Here is a 22,589-nt window from a genome sequence, read left to right on the forward strand (position 1 = left end):
AACATCATGTCATCAAACATGTACGGTAAACATAAGTAGTTGTTAAAAGGCCCAAACAATTATTATACTGCTACATGTTGTAACGCATCATACTGCATAACTTGGCATTTCTTGCAGCATAACTCTGCTCAGCCTTGCACATACGTTGGCCTTCCCCTGCGGCATACCTACAGCAGCATAACTCTAGTGATAGCGTGTCAGTCGTGAATAGCACACATGTCTGCCCTGGGTTCCTTTCCAGCACTACCGCAACCATGGAGATCAGAATACTATGAGTGTGATGCAGTATGACTCATGCTTCGTGCAACTCAGTGATTTGAGAGATGGATTCGATAATAGGATCCTCTAGACTCATTTTGAAATCTAGTAAAGCGGATTATAATAAAGATGCACCATTCCCTGTCCACACATGAATCTGGGTGGTGGAAAGGCTTCGACGTGCAAACACAACCATGGCACGTTTACTCAAGCAATAGCACCCTCTACTGACAAAGATACATATTTTACACCATGCCTTCCCATTAATACAAAGGCTCAAGACAGTTTGGTCGTTGTTTCCACTCCTAAAATGTTGTTCCTGGCGTATAAGACGACCCCCGACTTTTGAGACCATTTTAAAGGGTTAAAAGGTCATCTTATACGCCGGAAAATACGGTAAGCTCTCTTTATAAATGCTGAATAAACTTTCTTTATGACTTTTCCTAATGCTTGCTTAATAAAGTTCCAAAACCTAAGTTTTCTTGAATATGTTTGAATAAACTTTTAAAATGACAAGCTGGTCTTGTTTATTGTAGATAGTTTAAACAACATATCAGATCCATTCGCCTCATGATGCAGCTGCTCTGTTATTTTATGGGCCTGGTATTGATTGGTAAGTCTGGTGGTAGATAGTGACATCATTTATGCAGAATTTTAGTAGGAGCGCTGGATCAAAACCCATCGTATACCAAGACTATGGAGGCAAAAGGCCTCACCTCTTCCAGAGGAAGAGAAGGGAGAATGGGTGAGAACATTCCACAGACAGCGCTATTTTCCTATTCAGGAGTAAAAGAGATAAACCTCCAAGGAGTTTGATCGCCAGCGAGAAGGGAAAGAAAAGTCCCTGGAAAAATATTAAAGTACCAAACATCCCTAAGAACCAACCAAGAGAGGGTAGCCAAGGAACATACGCTCGAGAGAACAACCAGTTAAAAACGAAGAGTTGGGATTGATATAGGAAGGTTCATGGAAATGTTTCCAACAAGGCACAAAAACGTTGTCAAAAGCAAAAAGCAACAACAGCTTTGCGCAGGGGAGAAGCAGTGACACAGATGAAAAGGAGTCGGCAGAGTACACCACCCTTGCCAAGAAGCAGAAATGGTACATCCACAAAAATTTGAGAGAACAAACAAGAAGAAACCTTTGTACCCATGTATAACAGGAACTAGCACAAAGACACTAACCCAGAAGAAAAAGAAAGAATATTACATAGGGTAGGGGCTGACAATGTGCCCTAGGTCAAGAAGTATGCCCGCTCTCCTTGCGTCTGCTAGGAAGGAAGGGCACCAAATAAGATGTAAGGGAAAGAGCAATGAGAAACCCCATGCACCATCCTACCAAACAAGCTAATGTGTGATCCCTGTAAGGGATACCAAAGTGCCAGAAACATCTGGAAGGATACCGACAATGTATCCTGGAGGGCAGGGGGCAAGGCAACTGTGCACCCGCACAAGAGAAGCAGAATACCCCCATTGAATCTGGGCAGACAAAACAAAAGAACACTTTTCATCAACAAGCGTGGAAGCCAATAGGGCCATAAAGAACAAGTTACTTACCTTCGGTAACTATATAACTGTAAGAAACATAGGTTAGTTACAGATCCCTTACCTTAGACTTACCCCCAGGCATCAGACTGGATCCGGAAAGTTTTTAGTCAGCAGTACCCCTGCCCATCGAAAGGTGGCCTTGGTCGGATCCGCGTTAGTCGTTGGCGTTTTGGTCACCGAGATGACGTCGCAGTAGCTACATAGAAGCCGACCTCACACGCGGACGTCAGTTCTGTACACTACTTTCCACGCTGGAAGCGCAGAGCCATGAAAGAAACTGACCAATGGTGCATAAAAGAAGGGCCCTGAAAGGAAGTCCATAACCCTAGAAGTCAGTTCGCAGAACGGGGAGGATGAGTGGGGCGGTAAGGAATCTATAACCTATGTTTCTTACAGATATATCGTTACCGAAGGTCAGTAACTTGTTCATCTGTAAGAAACAGTTAGTTATAGATTCCGTACCTTAAAATAGATATACCAGCAATACCAACCCCGGAGGTGGCTCTGCGAACTAAGCTCACACCAGAAAGTCCTGGAAAACAGAATGGCCAAAGAAGCTGTCTCTCCGGAGTGGACTGTCCAGGCAATAGTGTTTGGTGAACGTGGGCAGAGATGCCCACGTAGCTGCCTGACAGATGTCATTATGGGGTACTCCCCGTCCCAAAGCACTGGTAGCTGCCGTCACCCTGGTGGAATGGGCGCACAGTCCCACTGGAGGCTACTTCCTTGCCAAAGAATAGCAAGATTTGATGCACAAAACGACCCACCTGGAGATTGTGCACGGCCCGACCTTTCTTGGCGCCCACGTAGCCAACAAACAGTTGGTCACCCCACCGGTATTGTTTGTTGCGATCCATATAGAAGGAAAGCGCAGGTTTTGGATCCAGACAGCGGAGGTGGAAAGAAGGTGGGTGAAATGACAGTGTGGCCAATGTGGAGAGAAGTAACCACCATGGGAAGAAAGGAAGATCTAGTTCGGAGGAGGATCTTGTCCGGACGAACAGCCAGAAAGGGGGGGTTGGACGAAAGAGCTTGGAGTTCACTTACCCTGCGGGCAGAGGTGACGGCCACCAGAAAGGCAGTTTTCAAAGTCAGAAGCCTGAGAGGACAGTTATGTAGCGGCTCAAAGGGAGGACACATAAGGTATGTAAAAATCAAGTTCAAGTCCCACTGGGCCATTAAGAAAGGAACAGGAGGAAAAAGATGAGTAATGGCCTCAAGGAAAGGATTTACAGCAGGGGACTTGAAAAGAGAAGGCTGATCAGGAAGCATAAGTAAGGCTGGAATGGGTGAGAGGTAGTCCTTTAGAGTGCCCAGAGCAGAGCCCTGCTGGGCCAAGGAAAGGAGGAACAAGAGAACCTCAGAAGCTATGCACCAGGCCACAAATTTGTTCCATGTGCAGGCGTATACCGTCTTAGTGGAGGGAGGCCTGGCTGCCAAGATAACATCACTGTCTTCGGAAGGCTGGTCTAACTAAAACAACTGCAGTCGCTCAATCTCCACGCAAGGAGGTGGAGGCTGGACAGGTTCGGGTGGAGGACCGTCCCCTGCTGCTGCGACAGAAGATCCTCCCGAAGGGGCAGTCTGATCGGAGGATCGGTGGCCATGTTTAACAGCTCGTGATACCAGACTCTTCGTGCCCAATCCGGAGCCACAAGGATGACTTTGGCCCAGTCGTGCTTGATATTCAGCACTCTGGGCAGAGGTGGTCTAGGCAGAAAGGGGTATAGAAGACCGTAACTACTCACGACGAAAAGCATCGCCTAGCGAGTGCTGCTTTGGAAATTCCAACTCGCAGAATTGCTAACGTTGCTTGTTCTCTTCAGTGGTGAATAGATCTAACCAAACCTCACCCCACTGTTAAAAGACCTTGCACCACCTCCGAGCGAAGACACCGTTTGTAATCCATCATGCACCTGCGGCTGAGTTTGTCCGCACTGGCGTTCAGGGAACCTGCCAGGTGCTGAACCACCAGGGATATACCCTGATATTCCAGCCATGTCCAGAGGCAGAGAACCTCTTGACATATGGTCCAAGACCCCACCCCGCCTTGTTTGTTGTAGTATCACATGGCGGTGGTGTTGTGCTCGCCTTCAACAGCCAGTCATCGAGATAGGGGAAGACTGGAACACCTGCATTACTCTTTCACGGACAGAAGGAAGGAATGCTTTGAGTGCAAGATGAATCGCCCAAAGCTACAGCAGGTTGATGGGGAGGCCTCTGATCTCCGCCTCCCCCATGTGGCCGCCCCATCCCAAAAGTGATGCATCGGTCACCACTGTAAACTCTGGTTGGGGATGAGCGGGATCTGCAGTCAACCCAACCCTGGTTCGTTAGCCACCATTGCAATTAGTGTGCAGTGCCCTATGAGATCTGGACGCAATCTGACAGGTTCCCCTGATGTTGTGCCCACTGGAGTTTCAGGTCCCACTGCAGAGCCCACATATGCCATCTGGCATGGTCCAACAGCAGGATGCAGGAGGCCATCAGGCTCAGTAGCCTGAGGGTCATCCTGATCGAAACCCAGAATAGAGGATGAAAGATCAGAATCATAGCCTGATTATCCCGGACTCACTGTTTGTGAGGATAGACCCAAAACTCTGTCTAGAACCGCTCCGATGAAGAGGGGCTTCTGAGAGGGGGTCAGGTGCGACTTCAGCACGTTGATTGAGAACGCCATCGAATGCAGGAGGTCGGCCGTAGTCTGGAGGTGGGAGACGACAGCCTGGGGCGAGCTCGCCTTAAACAGCCAGTCATCGAGATAGGGGAAGACTGGAACCCCTGATCTGTGCAGATGAGCCGCGACCACAGTCATCACTTTCGTTAACACCCAAAGGGCGCTGGTAAGGCCAAAGGGGAGCACGGTAAACTGAAAATGCTCGTGGCCTACCGTGAACTGCAGGTAACGCCAGTGGGCCGGTAGGACGGAGATGTGAAAATAAGCGCCCTGCAAGTCAATGCTACCATCCAGTCTCCAGGTTCGAGGGCAGACAGGACCTGAGTGAGCGTCAACATCTTGAACTTCTCCTTCCGGAGGAAGCGGTCGACATTCCTGAGATCCTAGATAGGACGCAGGCCTTTGTCCTCTTGGGCACCAGAAAGTAGTGGGAATAGCAACCACAACCTACTTCTGGGACAGGAACGCGCTCAATGGCTCCCTTGGCCAAGAGTGCCGAAACGTCCTGTTTAAGAAGGGCCAGATCTTCCAACATGCGATGGTACTGAGGTGGCATGAATGGAAGGGTAGTCTCGAAAGGGAGAGAGTAGCCCCTTCGGACTGTCTGCAAAACCCACCAGTCCGACGTGATAGTGCGCCAGTGGGGGAGGTGATAGTGAATCCCGCTGCCCACTGGCTTTTGGTGGCCCTGAAAGGTTGGACTAGGAGGATTTGGAGGCTGCTGCAGAGGAGGCTGTGGTGGACTGGCTCGCCTGCCCGCTGGTCCCCAAAACCACAGCAGTGGTTCCCAAGTCCCCGGCCGCACAGGGGCTAAACAGCTTGAGCTGGCCTGTGGATCTGGGCAGGACGTGGTGGGGCACCCCTTCCGTAGCCACGAAAGGGGTGCAAGGCAGACTGCACAGGTCGGGTGGGGAAGGGGCCCAAGGACCTGACTGTAGCCAGAGAGTCCTTAAAGCGCTCCAGCGCGTTGTCTGCCTTGTCGCCAAATAGAGACGGCCATCAAAGGCCATGTCCATAAGGGTGTATTGGACATTTCCTGAAAAATCAGTCAACCTCAACAAAGCGTAGCATCGAAGGGCTACTGATGTGGAAATCGTCCTGCCTAGTGAGTCGGCGGTATCCAGCCCACAGCGGATGGTAAACTTCGCAGCATCTCTCCCTTCCGCAACTGCGCAAGAGAGTATGGCCCGGCCTCCTCCAGGCAATAAGACAGCACTTGCGCAACAGTAGCCCACACAATATTTTACGGAGCGAGTGGCCCTTTCGGCCAACAAGTCACGCGAGATCTTCTCACTAGTCCATAGTCTTGCTACCTCTGATCGTGCCTGTCTTTCCCCTGCTCCTTCTCAATCCCTCTGTCACTCTTTGAACGATTACTTCATCAATAAAATCATCACCATTAAGGCCAACATTCCCACTGTGTCCCAACCTGCTCTGTCTGACCATTCTCATCTATCTCCCTCTGTTCTGGATCATTTTGAACCTATTTCTTCTGAGCTCTTCCTTGACCTGCTCGTTAAGGTCAAGTCCGGTTCTCCTGCAGATTGTGCCCCTGCACGGATCCTTAGAACTCTTTATACTAGTTGCCCTACCCCCCCTCTCACTTTTCTCAACACCTCTTTGGTCTCGGGCTGTGTTCCCCCTTCCTTTAAATCTGCTATTGTTTTTCCTATTTTGAAAAAGGCGGGCCTTGACCCCTCCCTTCCATCCAACTTCAGGCCGATTTCCCTCCTCCCCTATCTAGGGAAGATTCTTGAAAGCTACGCGACATCCTGCCTTTCAGCCTACATTGAGGAGAATCATCTCTTGGCCTCCCACCAGGCGGGTTTTCGTCCTGGCCACTCCACTGAGGGAGTGGTCCTCGCGGTCCTGGATGAACTTAAGGGCAAGGCCGATAGCAACCTCCCCCAGGCCTTGGTCCTTTTGGACTTGTCCGCTGCGTTTGACACGGTCGATCATGCCATCCTTCTCGACCGTGTCAGCGCAGCGGGTATTCAAGGCACTGCCTTCTCCTGGATCGCGTCCTTTCTTCAGGGCAGATCACAGGCAGTCCACCTCTCTGATTTTTCTGCTCCCCCACTCCCGGTCACCTGTGGGGTCCCTCAAGGTTCTTCCCTTTCCCCTCTTCTCTTTAATCTCTACATTCGCCCCCTCATCTCCTCTCTTCTCGAGCTGGGGGTCTATGTGTACAACTACGCAGACGACCTCCAGCTCGTCTTTGATCTTTCCTCCCAGCTGACTCTCTTCCTAAGTTTTGCTCTTCCCTTGTTTTCATTTCTCAGTGGATGAGCTTCAACCATTTGAAGCTCAATCCCGATAAAACAGAGCTCGTCCTCACTGGCGGCTCGTCTAATCCCTGGTCTTCTGCTCACTGGCCCCTTTCTTTTGGTCCTCCCCCCTCTCCTGTCTCCTCAGTCCGGACTCTGGGCATCAAGATCAGCAATGATCTGTCCATCCACGCCCAAATCAGCTCCGTTGTGTCTTCTTGTTTTTCCTCCCTCCGCCTCATTCGCAAGATCTCCCGGTTCTTTTCTGTTGACGCCCTTAAAACCATTATCACGGCCCTCATTACATCCCGCCTGGATTATGGCAATGGCCTGTACGTTGGCATTCCTGCCTACGAAAATCGTCGTCTCCAGGCCATCCAAAACCAGGCGGCCCGTCTTATCCTTCGTCTCCCCAAATCCTCCCACATCACCCCGGCCCTCAAATCCCTCCATTGGCTCCCGGTTATCTTCAGGTCCCGGTTCAAATTAGCCTGTCTGGCTTTCCGGGCGTATGCTCGTTCTGCCCCGCTTTTCATCAACTCTCTAATCTCCTCTCACGCCCCCAGTCGATCTCTCCGCTCTTCTTCTCTTTCTCTCCTTCATGTCCCCCGCTTCCGTAAATCCCGAACCGGGGGCACCCGATTTACTGTATTGGCCGCCCAGATTTGGAACAATCTCCCTCTCTCCATTCGCTCTATCCCCATTTTCTCCCACTTTTGTAAAGCCCTTAAAACTTTTCTTTTTCTTCAGGCATTCCCCGGCTAACCTCTCCTGGGACCCTCTGTAGATTCTGATGTGCTCCTCAGCGCCAGGAAGCCGCTTGGCCGCAGTGCGCTTTAGAAATTTCTTTTTCATTTCATTTCATTTCATTTCACTGCCCAACAGACATGCAGTGTTTACCGACCGCAGTCCCAAGCTGAAGGAAGAAAACATCTTCCCAAGATGATCCAGCTTTTTGGATTCCCTATCAGACGGAGAGTTAGGGAATGCACCCTTGGAGGAGGAGGCTTGGACCACCAAGCTCTCAGGGGTGGGGAGTAGGGAGAGGAAAGATGGGTTGCCTGGAGCTGGACGGTGGCGTCGGCCAATCATCCTATCTACAGGAGCCACTATGTTGGGCCTGGACCAGGTGCCCAAAGAGTGTCAGTGAGGGCTTCATTAAACGGAAGCAAGAGCTCCGAAGAACTCACTGCCAGTTGAAGCACCTCTGTCAGGAGGTTAGTCCTTACTGTCACCGTATGTAGCTCGAGGTGAAGAGTCTCGTCCGCCCTACGCAACACCACAGCGTAAGACACTCCCTTCTCCGTAGCCACGTTAGGAGGAGACAACATGCGAACGTCTGGGGAGTTATCCAGACCACTGGCTTCCCCAGGTTTCTCTCTTCAGTCGAGTTCTTAGCCTAACTGGTCAGCTAGAGGTTTGCCAGACCCCTCCCCGACCTCACGCTCTTCTGGCTGCCAATCTGGTCTAAAAAAGCCAGGGTTGAACAAGGGACAAAATTACCTGTTGGCGCCGTACCCGGCTACATCGGGGTGGAGACCGGGGTCGACGTCAGCTGGGGACACAGCAGACGTTGGTTGCAGATGTGGTGCCGATCGAATTGGCTCCGGTGGAGGGGTCACAAGGTCGACCGGCGCCGATCTGGATCCAGGCCTGGATTCAAGGGGACCCTGCAGAGCCGGGGCAGCAGCCGCTGGCATCGAAAACCCAGGGTCCCCAGCTGACTCCGCGGGGCCCGAAGGCACGTCAGCAGAGTCAGGCTGCCCAAAAATGGCATGCAACGGTTTGTAAATTTGACGAAGCTGGGCAGGGGTCGCTCTGGGTCCCGGGAAGGGGGAGGGGGGGAGCCAGAGTCGACCCTTCAGGATCCACACGCGGGGCCAAGGAAGGGGCACCACCATCATCCCTTGTTGCTTCGACGGATGGACGGGGAGAAGCCAAAGAGCGACGATGTTTCTTCGACTTCGTGTGCTTCGATTTACCTGACCCTGAGTGCCAAGACTCGACTAAGAATGAGGATTGTGGCTCCACGACTGGTCCCTCGACCTCCCACTCAACCGGGATCTTGAACGGAGCAGAGCCAACTGCCGGGCCTTGAGAAGCTTTCGGGACCGCTCCCGCAAAGACTTTGGATTCATGGTCCGGCAGTCAGAGCACGACTTGGGGTTGTGATCGAGCTCCAGGCAGAACAACAAAAGTCGAGAAAAAGTCAGTCAGAAAGTGACTGGAGGTACCACTCTTTCCAGATCTGCGCTGGCTGGCGCGGAAAAAGAAAACGGACTTCAGCGCCCAAGGGCGGCGTTGATGTAGCTACCACGACGTCATCCAGACGACTACGACGCAAGCGGAGCCGACCAACGTCACCGTTCGACACGCAGGGGTACTGGTGACGAAAAACTTCATGGATCCAGTCGGACACCTGCGGGTAATTCTAATGTAAGGAATCTATTGCTAACTGTTTCTTTCAGATACAAAATGCGCCCCAACAACTGGGACCATAACTAGCCAGTAATGGGTCAAGAATTCATTAATAAAAAAAACAGCAGGAGCCCCTCACAAAGCGCGACTCACAGGTGAAGTGTGAAAAAAAAACCATGGCCCAACTCCAAAACAGGTCACTTGTAAAAGAAAAAGCAGGTGGCTATACCCTGTACACGATCAGTACAGGAGTAAAAGGGGAACGGACAGTATAACAAGCAGGACCTAAGACTTCACTCCACCCAGACTATCATGAAAACGGTGTAAAGTGGAAACAGATTGAAAGCCAAACAGATGTTGACCATCAAAAGGCATGCCCACAAAGGTGGATTAAATGGCCTCTGAAAAACCATAGGTGTGTAACCAGGCACGCCGGCTAAGAGCTACCGAATGACCCATGGCTCGCACGGCAGAACCTGTGGTATCCACCCAACAGCAAATCAGAAATGTCACCTGACAGGCCTCCTGGATTAGCTAAGTAGGAGTGTCCCGGGTGTCATCAGGGGAGAAGGGGAGACCGAAACCCACAAAAAATGAGAAAAACATGCCAGAACACAAGTGGTATTAAGGGCCCGCAAAAGCAGAACTTGTGGCAGAAAAGTTATATCGATCAACAGAATCTAGACTTTGAGACTCCCTGTCTGGAGGGACGTCAGGCAGGGCACCGATGGAGGAGGTTGTAGCAACTTGAACCACAAAGCTGTGCAGAGTAGGATTTCGCAAGAAGCAGACCAGGTCTCCAGGGGCAGGGCGGTGCCTAAGAGCTAGAGACCAGTCCACTGAAGCCTTTGAACCGGTTTAGCCCAAGAGTACAACAGAATACAAAAAGGACTTCACTGAAGGAGAGCACAGGCTCAGCCCCAATCTGGCCCTGACTAAGCACCCCAAGTAGGGGATTAATGGAAGCCTCTACAGAAGGAAGCTGTAGCCCCAGGACCACAGCAACTCTGCAACAGCTCAGCAAAAGTAGAGCTAGCCTCAGTAGAGAGATTAGGAGGAGAAAAAGGGGGAGGGGGCGATGAAACTCCAGAGGAGGTTGAGTAATGTCACTCATGTCTTCACCAACACCATCAAAATACTAGTCTCAGGGGAAAATAGCAGGGAGCTCCTCTGAAAGCTGCGGAAGGTAGCCTGAAAAGAACTGTTCTACTGACGCTACTCCCGATGTCCACTGGCGTTGAAGAGGAGACACCTCGTTGTCCGGAAGGAGAGACATAGTAGCATGAAAGGCGCAGTCGCACAAGTTACTTACCTTCGGTAATGATAAGAGACATTAGTTAGTGATCGATTCCTTACCTTAGAATTACCCACAAGCGTCAGACTGGATCCGGAAAGTTTGTCAGCAGTACTCCTGCGCGTCGTAAGGTGGAGTTGTGCGGCTCTGCGTCTGTCGTAGGTGTTGTGACCGCCGGGATGACATCGCTGCAGCTACTTCGCCGCCTTTGCACACGGACGTCTGTTCTCTACACGACTTTCCGTGCCAGGAACGCAGAGCCGTGCAAGATACTGACCACTAGTGCATTAACACTAGTGTACTGAAAGGGATTAACTTAACCCTAGAGATCAGATCGCCGATTGGGGAGGATGGGTGGGGCGGTAAGGAATCTATCACCAACTAATGTCTCAGATACATCGTTACAGAAGGTAAGTAACTTGTGCATCTGAAAGAGACATGTTAGTGATAGATCCCTCCCTTACCTTAGAATAGATATCCCAGCAATACCAACCCCTGTGGTGGGTCTGCGACCAAAGATCACACCAGAAAGTCAGAGAACAGAACGGCCAAAGAAGCAGTCTCTATGGACTTGGCTGTCAAGGCAATAATACTTAGTAAAAGTTTGCAGCTAGGCCCACGTGGCTGCCTGACCGATGTCTTGCAGGGGGACACCACATCCCAATGCAGTAGTAGCTGCTATCGCCCTGGTAGAATGGGCGCGCAGCCCCACCGGAGGTTCCTTTTTAGCCAGAGAATAACAGGCTTTTATACACAAGACGACCCAGAGGGAGATAGTCCTCTTGTGTACACCCCGGCCTTTATTGGCACCTACGGAGCCAACAAAGAGCTGGTCATCCACCCAAAACTGTTGTGTGCGAATCAGGTAAAATGAGAGTGCTCGTTTTGGGTCCAGACGGTGGAGCCTCTCTTGCTTTCTGGAAGGGTGCGGAGGCGGAAAGAAATTGGGCAGAGTGATAGTTTGCCAGATGTGGAAGGCAGTAATAACCTTTGGCAAGAAGGAAGGACGAGAGCGGAGCATAATTTTGTCCGGATGAACAGACAAAAAAGGAGGTTTACAGGAACGAGCCTGGAGCTCACTCACGCGCCTAGCGGAGGGGATGGCAACCAGGAAAGCAGTTTTTAAAGTCAGTAAACAAAGAGGACAGTTGTGACGCGGCTCAAAAGGAGCGCACATCAAATAAGAACCAGATAGTTCCATTGCGGCATCACAAATGGAATAGGAGGGAAAAGGTGAGTAATGCCTTTGAGAAATCTACTTACAACTGGGGACTTGAAAATAGAGGGCTGATCAGGGAGCCGAATTAAGGCGGAGATGGCGGAGAGAGAGCCCTCAAGCCCTCAAGTGGGCCCAGAGCAGTACCCTGCTGGACCTAAGAAAGGAGGAACAAGAGAACTTCTGAAAGAAAGGGCAGAAAGCGGATCCTCAGCCTTTGCTGTGCACCATGCCACAAATTTGTTCCACCTGCAGGCGTATACCGTTTTAGTGGATGGACGCCTGGCCGCCAGAATGATATCACAGATTCCAGGAGGCAAGTCAAATGGAATCAACTGTTGCAGCTCAATCTCCATGCAAGGAGGTGGAGGTTGGACAGGTTCGGGTGGAGGACCGTCCCCTGCTGCTGCGACAGAAGATCCTCCCGAAGAGGTAATCGGATCAGGGGATCCAGCTCATACTGAGTAGCTTGGGATACCAAACTCTTCGAGCCCAGTCCAGAGCCACAAGAATGACGTGGGCCCAGTCGCGCCCTGATCTTCAGCACTCTGGGTAGAAGTGGTATAGGCGGAAAGGGGTACAATAGACCGCAACTCCACTGTCGCAATAGACCGCAACTCCACTGTCGCCGAGTGAGTGCAGCTTTGGAAATTCCAAAACGCAGAATTCTGACATTGCGCGTTCTCTTCAGTGGCGAATAGATCAAACCAAGGCTCGCCTCACTGTTGAAAGAGACCTTGCGCCACCTCCGAGCGAAGACGCCATTCGTGATCCATCCTGCACCTGCGGCTGAGTTTTCCACCGTGGCGTTCAAAGAACCCGCCAAGTGTTGAACCCCCTGGAAAATGCCCTGGTGTTCCAGCCACGTCCAGAGGCGCAAAGCCTCCTGGCAAAGGGTCCACGACCCTACCCCGCCTTGCTTGTTGCAATACCACAGGGAGGTGGTGTTGTCTGAACACCTGCACTACTCTCCCCTTGACACAGGGGATAAATGCCTTCAGTGCAAGTAGGATCGCCCGGAGCTCCAGAAGGTTGGTATGGAGCCTGGACTCTGCCGGAGACCAGAGGCCTCTGATCTCCACCTCTCCCATGTGGCTGCATCCGTCACTACTGCGTGCTCCGGTTGGGGAAGGGAGAGGGATCTGCCGCTGACCCAATGCTGGTTAGTGAGCCACCACTGCAGTGCCCTTCGAGATCTGGGCGGACAGGTTCCCCTGATGCTGGGCCCACTGGAACTTCAGGTCCCACGGCAGAGCCCGCATATGCCATCTGGCATGATTCATTATCAGGATGCAGGAAGCCATGAGGCCCAGCAGCCTCAAGGTCATCCAGACCGAAACCCAGGATATGGGCTGGAAGATCTGAATCATAGCCCGAATGTCCCGGACTTGCTGCTCAGGAGGATAGATCCGAAACTGTGCCATGTCCAGAACTGCTCCGATTAAGAGGAGCTTCTGAGAATGGGGGGGGGGACGGGGGGGGGGGGGGGTTTAGAGGGGGGGGGGGGGGGAGATCAGGTGTGACTTCTGCAGGTTGATGGAGAACCCCAGCAAATGCGGGAGGTCGGCAGTGGTCTGGAGGTGGGAGACGACTGCCTGGGGCGAGCCCGCCTCCTACAACCAGTCGTTGAGATAGGGGAAGACTGAAACCCCCGAGCTGCGCAGATGAGCTGCGTCCACCGCCATCACTTTCGTGAACACAGAGTAGGGGGGGCCGGGGGGGGGGGGGGGGGGGATATGGTGTGACTTCTGCAGGTTGATGGAGAACCCCAGCAAATGCGGGAGGTCGGCCGTAGTCTGGAGGTGGGAGACGACTGCCTGAGGCGAGCCCGCCTCCTACAACCAGTTGTTGAGATAGGGGAAGACTGAAACCCCCGAGCTGAGCAGATGAGCTGCGTCCACCGCCATCACTTTCGTGAACACAGAGTAGTGTTGGTAAGGCCAAAAGGGAGCATGAAGAACTGAAAGTGCTTGCGGCCTACCATGAACCGGAGGGCTTAGAAGGAATCAGTCAATGTCAAATCCGGTGGACGACGTCGCTACAGGGTCGCATGATGCCCTCTTCCGGCACGCAGAGCTACTTTCTCTGGATACAGTCTGGCGCCTGGGAATAATTCAAAGGTAAGGAATCTGCAGCTAGATGTCTCTATCAGATATCTTTAAGTAGGGACTTGTTACGTCCCCTCTTAATTTATGATTTCAGCACCTAGCGATTGTAGTGTTCTTAATACTGCAGTTTTTTGGGGACTTTAGTTTAATGATTTGCCCTCTTATAGCACATTTAAATGCATCCCATAGAATTACAGGGGATTTGAAAAAAATTATGTTTTCCCTAAAGTGTTCTCAAGCGGAGTAGATTTATTTTTATATTTTACGCAAATTAACCATGAAAGGGGGTTAATAAAGGAAGGAATTAGGATCAGATACAGAGTCTCGCTGCTCGTGCTCAAAAAGACTATTGTGCTAATACCATCTATACTTCTGGTCTATGAACTGCTGCAGCCAAAGCTGAGATGACTTAAAACAAACACTAACAAGAATGTCATACAACACCATATATAGTTCAGCTCTGGAGTAGTGACCAGGAAAGAACACTGTGGTACATAGCATTTTAAGATTGGAATCTCTTCAACTCTCAGTATAACCAAGGTAAAGGTTAAACTTCCATTTGTAAATGGCATGTAATGCAGAACCCCTTAAACAGTGGGCAAGATCACAGATACAAAAAAAACCTGTTAAAATAGGAGAAACAACGAAATTACAGAATCTGAAGATGATAGTAAATAAATATTTACCACAAAGAAAAAATACTTTCTACAGTTTTCACTAGCTAAGTTTCTTTTATAAATACAGGACTAGGCTCAATGTAACCCGAAATGTTGATAGGCTAAACAAACATACATATCACCAAACCCATTTAAAAATATACTAATATTCCAATTACCATGCGACTAAACAGCCAATGTAATAGAACACAATCTAGATTTTCCATGGGTTACACTACAATCTCCTGATGTTTTAATTCTTAGGCCAAGAAGCCAAGTCTCAGGGTGGTGGGTACGTTAAATCAGAGAACCATAATATAGCTGGATAGATCATGTCATGAAACTGAATATGAGAGAGGCTAGCACTGTATAATTTCTTTATTGAATTGTCAAACACCTTAATACAAAGAATAGTAAACTTGACTCGATCATACACCATCAAAAACATAATGTTATCAATGCAGTGACTAAGTCTTGGATCAGTTAACATCTCCAAAGCATTATACTAATCTGCTTAGCATACAGGTTTCCTTCTACACTTGGGATGGTGTGGCCCCAAGGTTGAACAATAAATTATTCTTGATTTTATTACTACCCTGCCATGAGCCCAAGCTAAGACAGTCTAAAGTCAAGAGGGTACAACAAGGTATTCACCAGGACTCCCTACTTAGTCATACGTATTTCACCCCAGTTTTGTGATTTGTTCAGTGCAACCAGCCTACCTGAGGCCAATTTCATCAAGCCCCTCAATCAGACATCTAAAGAAAATCCTATGGACTGGTAAAGCAAACTTATTATTGAAATTAAATTGTAAATCCTCATCATATGAGATTATAAAAAGAACTTGATTTACAATAAATCACATGAGGCCCTGGGTTTGGCACTGTGCCACAGACTAAAAGCACACAATTTAAATTGCGTTGGTTTGAATACCTACATATTAGCTTCAAGTAAAAGATCCAACAACATGCGTTCAGTGCGGACTTGTGCAAAATGAAGAGAATTGTTCAGTCTGTTTCTGAAAGCAATGAATTCAGGAATCTTCTCAAATGCGCCATATTTATAAGCTTGAATAATGTATTCTGAGGTCTGCAAAAAGAAATACAATTAAACCCACATTTAGACATCTTCATTTTATCTAAATACAACCATCAAAAAAGGAACATAGGACGAAAATAAAATGAGGAAAGACAACATTGTTGTGACCATCAATACCCACCAATTTGTCTGTTAGGGAATGTGAGGTGGGTATTTGAAGGCAATGGAGAGAACCAAGACTTACAATGGTCATTTTTGTATTTTCTTATTGTAGCTCTTATGTAAAAAGCTCTCCAAATAGAGCTAGATGCACCTTTACATTACTAAAAGACTAGATGATTACAGTATTTTGCTTGCTCCTGAGCTTCCACCACACATGGTCAGAAATGAAGAAATACTTGTTATATGAGAGTTAAAATGGACTGAATTGGTCCACTGCTGCACCAATCATTCTTAGCAACCTACAACATAAGAACTAAAGATGCCCACCAAGTACCGCTTGTCCTAGATTCCCCAATTTACAATGCAGTCTAACAGAGGCCAAGAGGACAGCATTCCATTTTTAAATCCTAATATTCTTGAGCTCCAAGAAAAAAAATGGAAGACTAAAGGGTGAATCTGAAGGGTTACATAAACATAAAAGGTTGAGATCCAAGTTGTGAAGGACATGCTTTGCAGCTAGCACAGACAAAGGACTATTACCTAGCACAGAACTCACTAGTCCAAATACCCAGCTCCAAATGTGGACAACAAATCCTTGCAATTAATCTAAACTGAAATGTAGACTTTTTACTGAAAAACATCATGAAATTTTTTCCCACAGATAAAACTAGTTACTTACCTGTACACTATGGTTCTCCAGTATTATCTTTCATAGATTCACATGCTTGTATCTTCCCCGTCGTCATGGTGGGAGTCTCACGGTAAAAGAATAAACATAGCAGTAGAAGTAAAAACTGCCTGGAAACCATAGAGTAGTGAAAACAATAGGTAACCTCTCCTCCTCATTATGTGGCCCAAACTACAGCTAGTCAGCTGCCAGCACCAGCCTACACCATTCCCAGCAGAGCCACCATACCTCAGATTTCCAACAGCCCAAAAGTGAGCTTTGTAAGAAAACCAGAGATAAAAGGTGGTCTACCTAGCAGAAACGGGGAGGTGGGCGGGCGCATGTGAATCTATCAAAGATAATACTGGAGAACCATAGTGTACAGGTAAGTAACTATTTTTTCCTCCAGTATTCAATCTTTCATAGATTCACACGCTTGTATCAGAATAGATAGCAGTCCTTTTTGCAAGAGCGTTTCTAGGCTAGACCCCCTTTTTTCTCTCAGGGCTGTGTGCCATACACTTTTTTTTTTTAAGACTCATTAAGAAACAAAAAGCATGAGACCCCATTTGTCATTAAAAACGTTTGTGCATAAATAACATTACAGAAAACTGTAAATTCATAAACATGTACCTTATTTAAAAAGATGTCGCAGAACTGCTTGTCCCACTGCTGCATCTGCTTTTCATGCTGTGTCCAGAGAGTAATGTTTGGTGAATGTATGAACATTCGACCAAGTTGCTGCTCTGCATAGGTCTGGAAGGGATACACCTGCGAGCAATGCAGATGACGTTGCCATTTTCCGTGTATCGTGAGCACGGACTTTCGTGTCGAGAGGTCTTCCTGCTTTCCCTTGACAGAAGACGATGGCGGATGCAATCCATCTAGAAATAGAGGATCTTGAAAGAGCCAAACCTTTTCTAGGCCCCGAGTAAGCAACAAACAATTGGTTTGATTTGCGAAAGGGTTTTATCTTTTCAATGTAGAATTTTAGACATCTGCCTATGTCCAAAGTATGGAGAGCTTTTTCTGCCGCTGTAGAAGGATCCTTGAAATATGTAGGCAGAATCACCGGTTCATTTAGATGAAAGGAAGAAGGTATTTTAGGAACAAATTTTGGATTAGTTCTTAACAGCACCTTATCCGATCTGAATTGTATGAAGGGATCTTGTATTGAAAAGGCTTGAATTTCACTGGCTCTCCTGGCTGATGTGAGTGCCAGGAGTAATGCTACTTTCCATGACAGGAATTGCAACTCTGATTTGTGGATTGGCTCAAAAGGTGCTTTCATGAGTTGGGACAAGACCGCCTTGAGCTGCCAAGGAGGTAGAGGACGTTTTATTGGAGGAAACTTTCTGCATAACCCTTTTAAAAATTCTTTAATTAATCTTTGGGACCAAAGAGATAGACATCCTTGGGGATCATCGATATCTGGATATTGCTGCTAAATGGGCTTTAAGTGATGAATGCGAAAGTCCTCAACTGGCTAATTGCAGCAGATAAGGAAAGATTTGCTCAGGTGGAGAAGAAAAGGGATGCACCTTATGAGCAAGGCACCAATTACAGAATCGTTCCATTTTGCGGTGTATGTCTAGTTAGTAGACCGTGCTGCAGAACTTTTCAATATTTCGCGACATTCCTGAGGGATATCTAGTGACTGGAATTCATGCTCGAAAGGTTCCAAGCCGACAATTTTAGAGAGGTCAATTGTGGGTTAAGTACTTGGCCTCTGTTCATGGAAATCAAAGTTTTGGTTATTGGAAACTGCATCCTTGGCTCCACTGACAATTGGAGAAGTTCTGTATTCCAAAATTGTCTCGGCCAGGCTGGGGCTATTGCACAAGTTACTACTTGTGTAACGATATATCTGTAAGAGACATTAGTTAGTGATAGATTCCTTACCTTAGAATATCCCCAGGCGTCAGACTGGATCCGGAAAGTTTTGCGTAGCAGTACCCTTGCGCGTCGGTAGGCGTCGTCTGCGGCTCTGCGTCCGTCGTCGGCGTCGTGGGCGCCGTGATGACGTCGTCGGAGTACTTAGACGCCGCCTCCGCGTGCTGACGTCAATTCTTAGCCACAGCTTTTCCGCGCTAGAAGCGCAGAGCCATGACAAAAACCGACACTGGTGCCAAGAAACTAGGGCCCTGAAAGTGGGTGACCTTAACCCTAGATATCGGTTCGCAGAACGGGGAGGATGGGCAGGTCGGTAAGGAATCTATCACTAACGAATGTCTCTTACAGATATATCGTTACACAAGTAGTAACTTGTGCATCTGAAAGAAACACGTTAGTGATAGATTCCTTACCTTAGAATAGATACCCCAGCAATACCATCCCCGTGGTGGTAGGTCTGCGAACCAATATTCACACCAGAAAGTCCTGGAGAACAGAACGGCCGAAGTAGCCATCCCTCCGGACTTGACTGTCCAGGCAGTAGTGCCTCACAAACGTGTGCAACGAAGCCCATGTAGCAGCCTGGCAAATGTCCTGCAAGGGCACACCTCGGCCCAAGGTAGTGGTAGTGGCTCGAGTGGAATGAGCCCGCAGCCCAACAGGTGGTTCCTTCTTAGCCAAGGAGTAACACGCCTGGATGCACATGATAATCCATCGAGAAATGGTCCTCTTGTGCACCGCGTTCCCTTTCTTAGCGCCCGCGTACCCAACAAAGAGTTGATCATCCACCCAGAACTGGCGTGTGCGATCCAGATAGAAAGAGAGCGCACGTTTTGGGTCCAGACGGTGGAGCCTCTCCTCCTCTCTCGAGGGGTGCGGAGGCGGAAAGAAGGTGGGCAATGTGATGGACTGCCCCATGTGGAAGGCCGTGACCACCTTAGGCAAGAAGGAGGGCCTAGTCCTCAAAACAACCTTGTCTGGATGGACTGAAAGGAAAGGAGGCTTACAAGAGAGGGCCTGGAGCTCACTCACTCTCCTGGCAGAGGTGATGGCTACCAGGAAGGCAGTCTTCAAAGAAAGAAGGCGAAGTGGACAGTTATGAAGTGGCTCAAAGGGAGCGCACATCAGAAATGTTAGAACCAGGTTCAAGTCCCACTGAGGCATCACGAAAGGAACAGGAGGAAAGGTATGAGTGATGCCTTTCAGAAATCGGTTTACTATAGGGGACTTGAACAAAGAAGGTTGGTCAGGCAGCCTCAGAAAGGCTGAAAGAGCCGAAAGATAGCCCTTGATAGTGCCCAGAGCAGAGCCCTGCTGGGCAAGAGAAAGAAGGAAGAGAAGAATCTCATAGAGAGGAGCATTGAGCGGATCCACAGCCTTTGCTGTGCACCATGCCACAAGTCTGTACCACCTGCATGCGTATACCGTCTTTGTGGAGGGACGCCTGGCTGCCAGAATGATGTTGCAAACTTCAGGAGGCAAGTCAAATGGCCTCAACTGTCGCCGCTCAATCTCCATGCATGGAGGTGGAGACTGGACAGGTTCGGGTGGAGGACCGTCCCCTGCCGCTGCGACAGAAGGTCCTTCTGAAGAGGCAGACGAACCGGGGTATCGACTGACATGCTGAGTAGCTCGGGATACCAGTACCTTCGTACCCAGTCCGGAGCCACAAAGATGACTTGTGCCCGGTCGCGCTTGATCTTCTTCAGCACTCTGGGCAGAAGAGGTATAGGGGGAAAGGCGTACAACAGACCGCAGCTCCACTCGCGACGAAAAGCGTCTCCGAGCGAGCGCCGCCTTGGAAATTCCAACCCGCAGAACTGATGACATTGCGCGTTCTCTTCGGTGGCGAATAGATCTAACCAAGGCTCTCTCCAACGCAGAAAGAGGCCTTGCGCCACGTCCGAGTTCAGACGCCATTCGTGATCCATCGAGCACCGACGGCTGAGTTCGTCCGCCCTGGCGTTCAGAGAACCTGCCAGGTGTTGAACCACCAGAGTCACGCTCTGATGTTCCAGCCATTGGCAGAGGCGCAGAGCCTCCTGGCATAGGGTCCACGACCCCACACCGCCCTGTTTGTTGCAGTACCACATGGCGGTGGTGTTGTCCGTGAACACCTGCACTGCACTCCCTCGGACAGACGGGAGGAATGCTTTCAGTGCCAGACGAATCGCCCGCAGCTCCAACAGATTGATATGGAGCTGGGACTCCGCCGGAGACCAGAGTCCTCTGATCCCCGCCTTTCCCAAGTGGCCACCCCAGCCCTGGAGGGACGCGTCCGTCACAACTACGTGCTCCGGTTGGGGAAGGGAGAGGGATCTGCCGTTGACCCAATCGCGGTCCGTGAGCCACCACTGCAGCTGTCTCGCAGTGCCCTCCGAGATCAGGACATGGTCGGAAAGGTTGCCCCGGTGCTGGGCCCACTGAAACTTCAGGTCCCACTGCAGAGCCCGCATCCGCCACCGTGCGTGATGCACCAGAAGGATGCAGGAGGCCAACAGCCCCAGAAGCCGCAGCGTCAACCTGACCGAAACCCGGGATAACGGCCTGAAGATCGGAACCAGGGCCTGTATATCCTGGACTCGCTGTTCGGGCGGGTTAACCCGAAACTGCGCCGAGTCGAGAACCGCTCCAATGAAAAGGAGCTTCTGAGAGGGGCACAGGTGTGACTTCGGCACATTGATGGAAAATCCCAGCCTGTGCAGGAGATCCGCCGTAGTCTGGAGGTGGTTGACGACTGCCTGGGGCGAGCCCGCCTTCAACAACCAGTCGTCTAGGTAGGGGAAGACTGAAACCCCTAACCTGCGCAGGTGAGCTGCGACCACCGCCATCACCTTCGTGAACACCCGTGGGGCGCTGGTAAGGCCGAAGGGGAGCACGGTAAACTGAAAGTGCTCGAGGCCTACCGTGAACCGCAGGTAACGTCGGTGGGCCGGCAGGACGGGGATGTGGAAATACGCATCCTGCAAGTCCAACGCTACCATCCAGTCTCCTGGGTCTAGGGCAGCCAAGACCTGAGCCAGTGTCAGCATTTTGAACTTCTCCTTCCGGAAGAAGCCGTTGACGTTCCTCAGGTCCAAGATAGGGCGTAGGCCCCCTTTGCCCTTCTTGGGTACCAGAAAGTAGTGGGAGTGGCAACCACCTCCTACTTCTGGCCCAGGAACGCGCTCGATGGCCTTCTTGGCCAAGAGGGCCGAAACTTCCTCCTGCAGGAGTCGCAAGTGATCCCCCGATACGCGCTTGAGGGGTCGTCTCGAAGGGGAGGGAGTAGCCCCGTCGGACGATCTGCAGCACCCACCTGTCCAAAGTGACTGCGCGCCAATGAGTGGTGATGGCGAACCCTGCCTCCCACTGGCGTCACATGGGCCGAAAAGCACGGACTAGGAGAGTTTAGAGGCGGATGCTGCGGGAGCAGGTGTGGACTGGTTCCGCCTGTTTCCCCGACCGCCTCCACAGCGGTTTCCACGGCCGCCACCGCGCTGGACGACAGTTTGCGGCGATTGGCTGGCGGCACGTGTGGGGGCGCCCCTTCCTTGGCCACGAAAGGGGCGAAAGGCACTCATTTGCTGGCGCGGGGCCGAGAGGCCCAAGGACTTGGCCGTAGCCCTGGAGTCCTTAAAGCGCTCAAGCGCGTGATCTGCCTTGTCGCCAAAGAGGCGACGGCCATCGAACAGCATGTCCATGAGTGACTCGCTCTACGCTTTGGCCGGAGTGGTCGCTCCCAGTGCCCCTAGCGCCTCACTGGTATCGTTAGCAGCGCTCTTGCCGAATTTGCATCGTGATTTCAGCCTTCATCTGTGCCTGGCTGCCACTTTGCTCTGTATGCGCTTTAACCTGTGATTGTGATTGTACTTTTTATGCTGCATTAGCGCGTTCTCCCCAAGCGCTCTGTTGTGCTCCCCCCTCCTCCATTTTGTTTATTGTTGTCGTGCGCAGCCCGCCCCGCCTCCCAGCTGAGCCGCCCTCCCACAGACTACAAACGGCGCTTCCCGACCTGGAAGCGCTGTGACTCGCTCTACGCTTTGGCCGGAGTGGTCACTCCCAGTGCCCCTAGCGCCTCACTGGTATCGTTAGCAGCGCTCTTGCCGAATTTGCATCGTGATTTCAGCCTTCAGCTGTGCCTGACTGCCGCTTTGCTCTGTATGCGCTTTAACCTATGAATGTGATTGTACTTTTTATGCTGCATTAGCGCGTTCTCCCCAAGCGCTCTGTTGTGCTCCCCCCTCCTCCATTTTGTTTATTGTTGTCGTGCGCAGCCTGCCCCGCCTCCCAGCTGAGCCGCCCTCCCACAGACTACAAACGGCGCTTCCCGACCTGGAAGCGCTGTGACTCGCTCTACGCTTTGGCCGGAGTGGTCGCTCCCACTGCCCCTAGCGCCTCACTGGTAT

General features: G+C 50.4%; 1 protein-coding gene across 1 annotated transcript in view; it reads right to left on the reverse strand.

Moving 5' to 3' along the window:
• The window catches only part of NAA25 (N-alpha-acetyltransferase 25, NatB auxiliary subunit), an 893,576-nt gene that overhangs the window by 300,333 nt on the left and 570,654 nt on the right, over nucleotides 1-22,589 (reverse strand). The window contains exon 16 of the mRNA XM_086943077.1: nucleotides 15,379-15,530. Within this exon, the coding sequence (XP_086799203.1) occupies nucleotides 15,379-15,530 (152 nt within the window). The remainder of the gene's footprint in view (nucleotides 1-15,378; nucleotides 15,531-22,589) is intronic.

The sequence above is a fragment of the Lissotriton vulgaris genome, chromosome 11, assembly GCF_964263255.1.
Source record: "Lissotriton vulgaris chromosome 11, aLisVul1.2, whole genome shotgun sequence".
Taxonomy (NCBI): Eukaryota; Metazoa; Chordata; class Amphibia; order Caudata; family Salamandridae; genus Lissotriton; species Lissotriton vulgaris.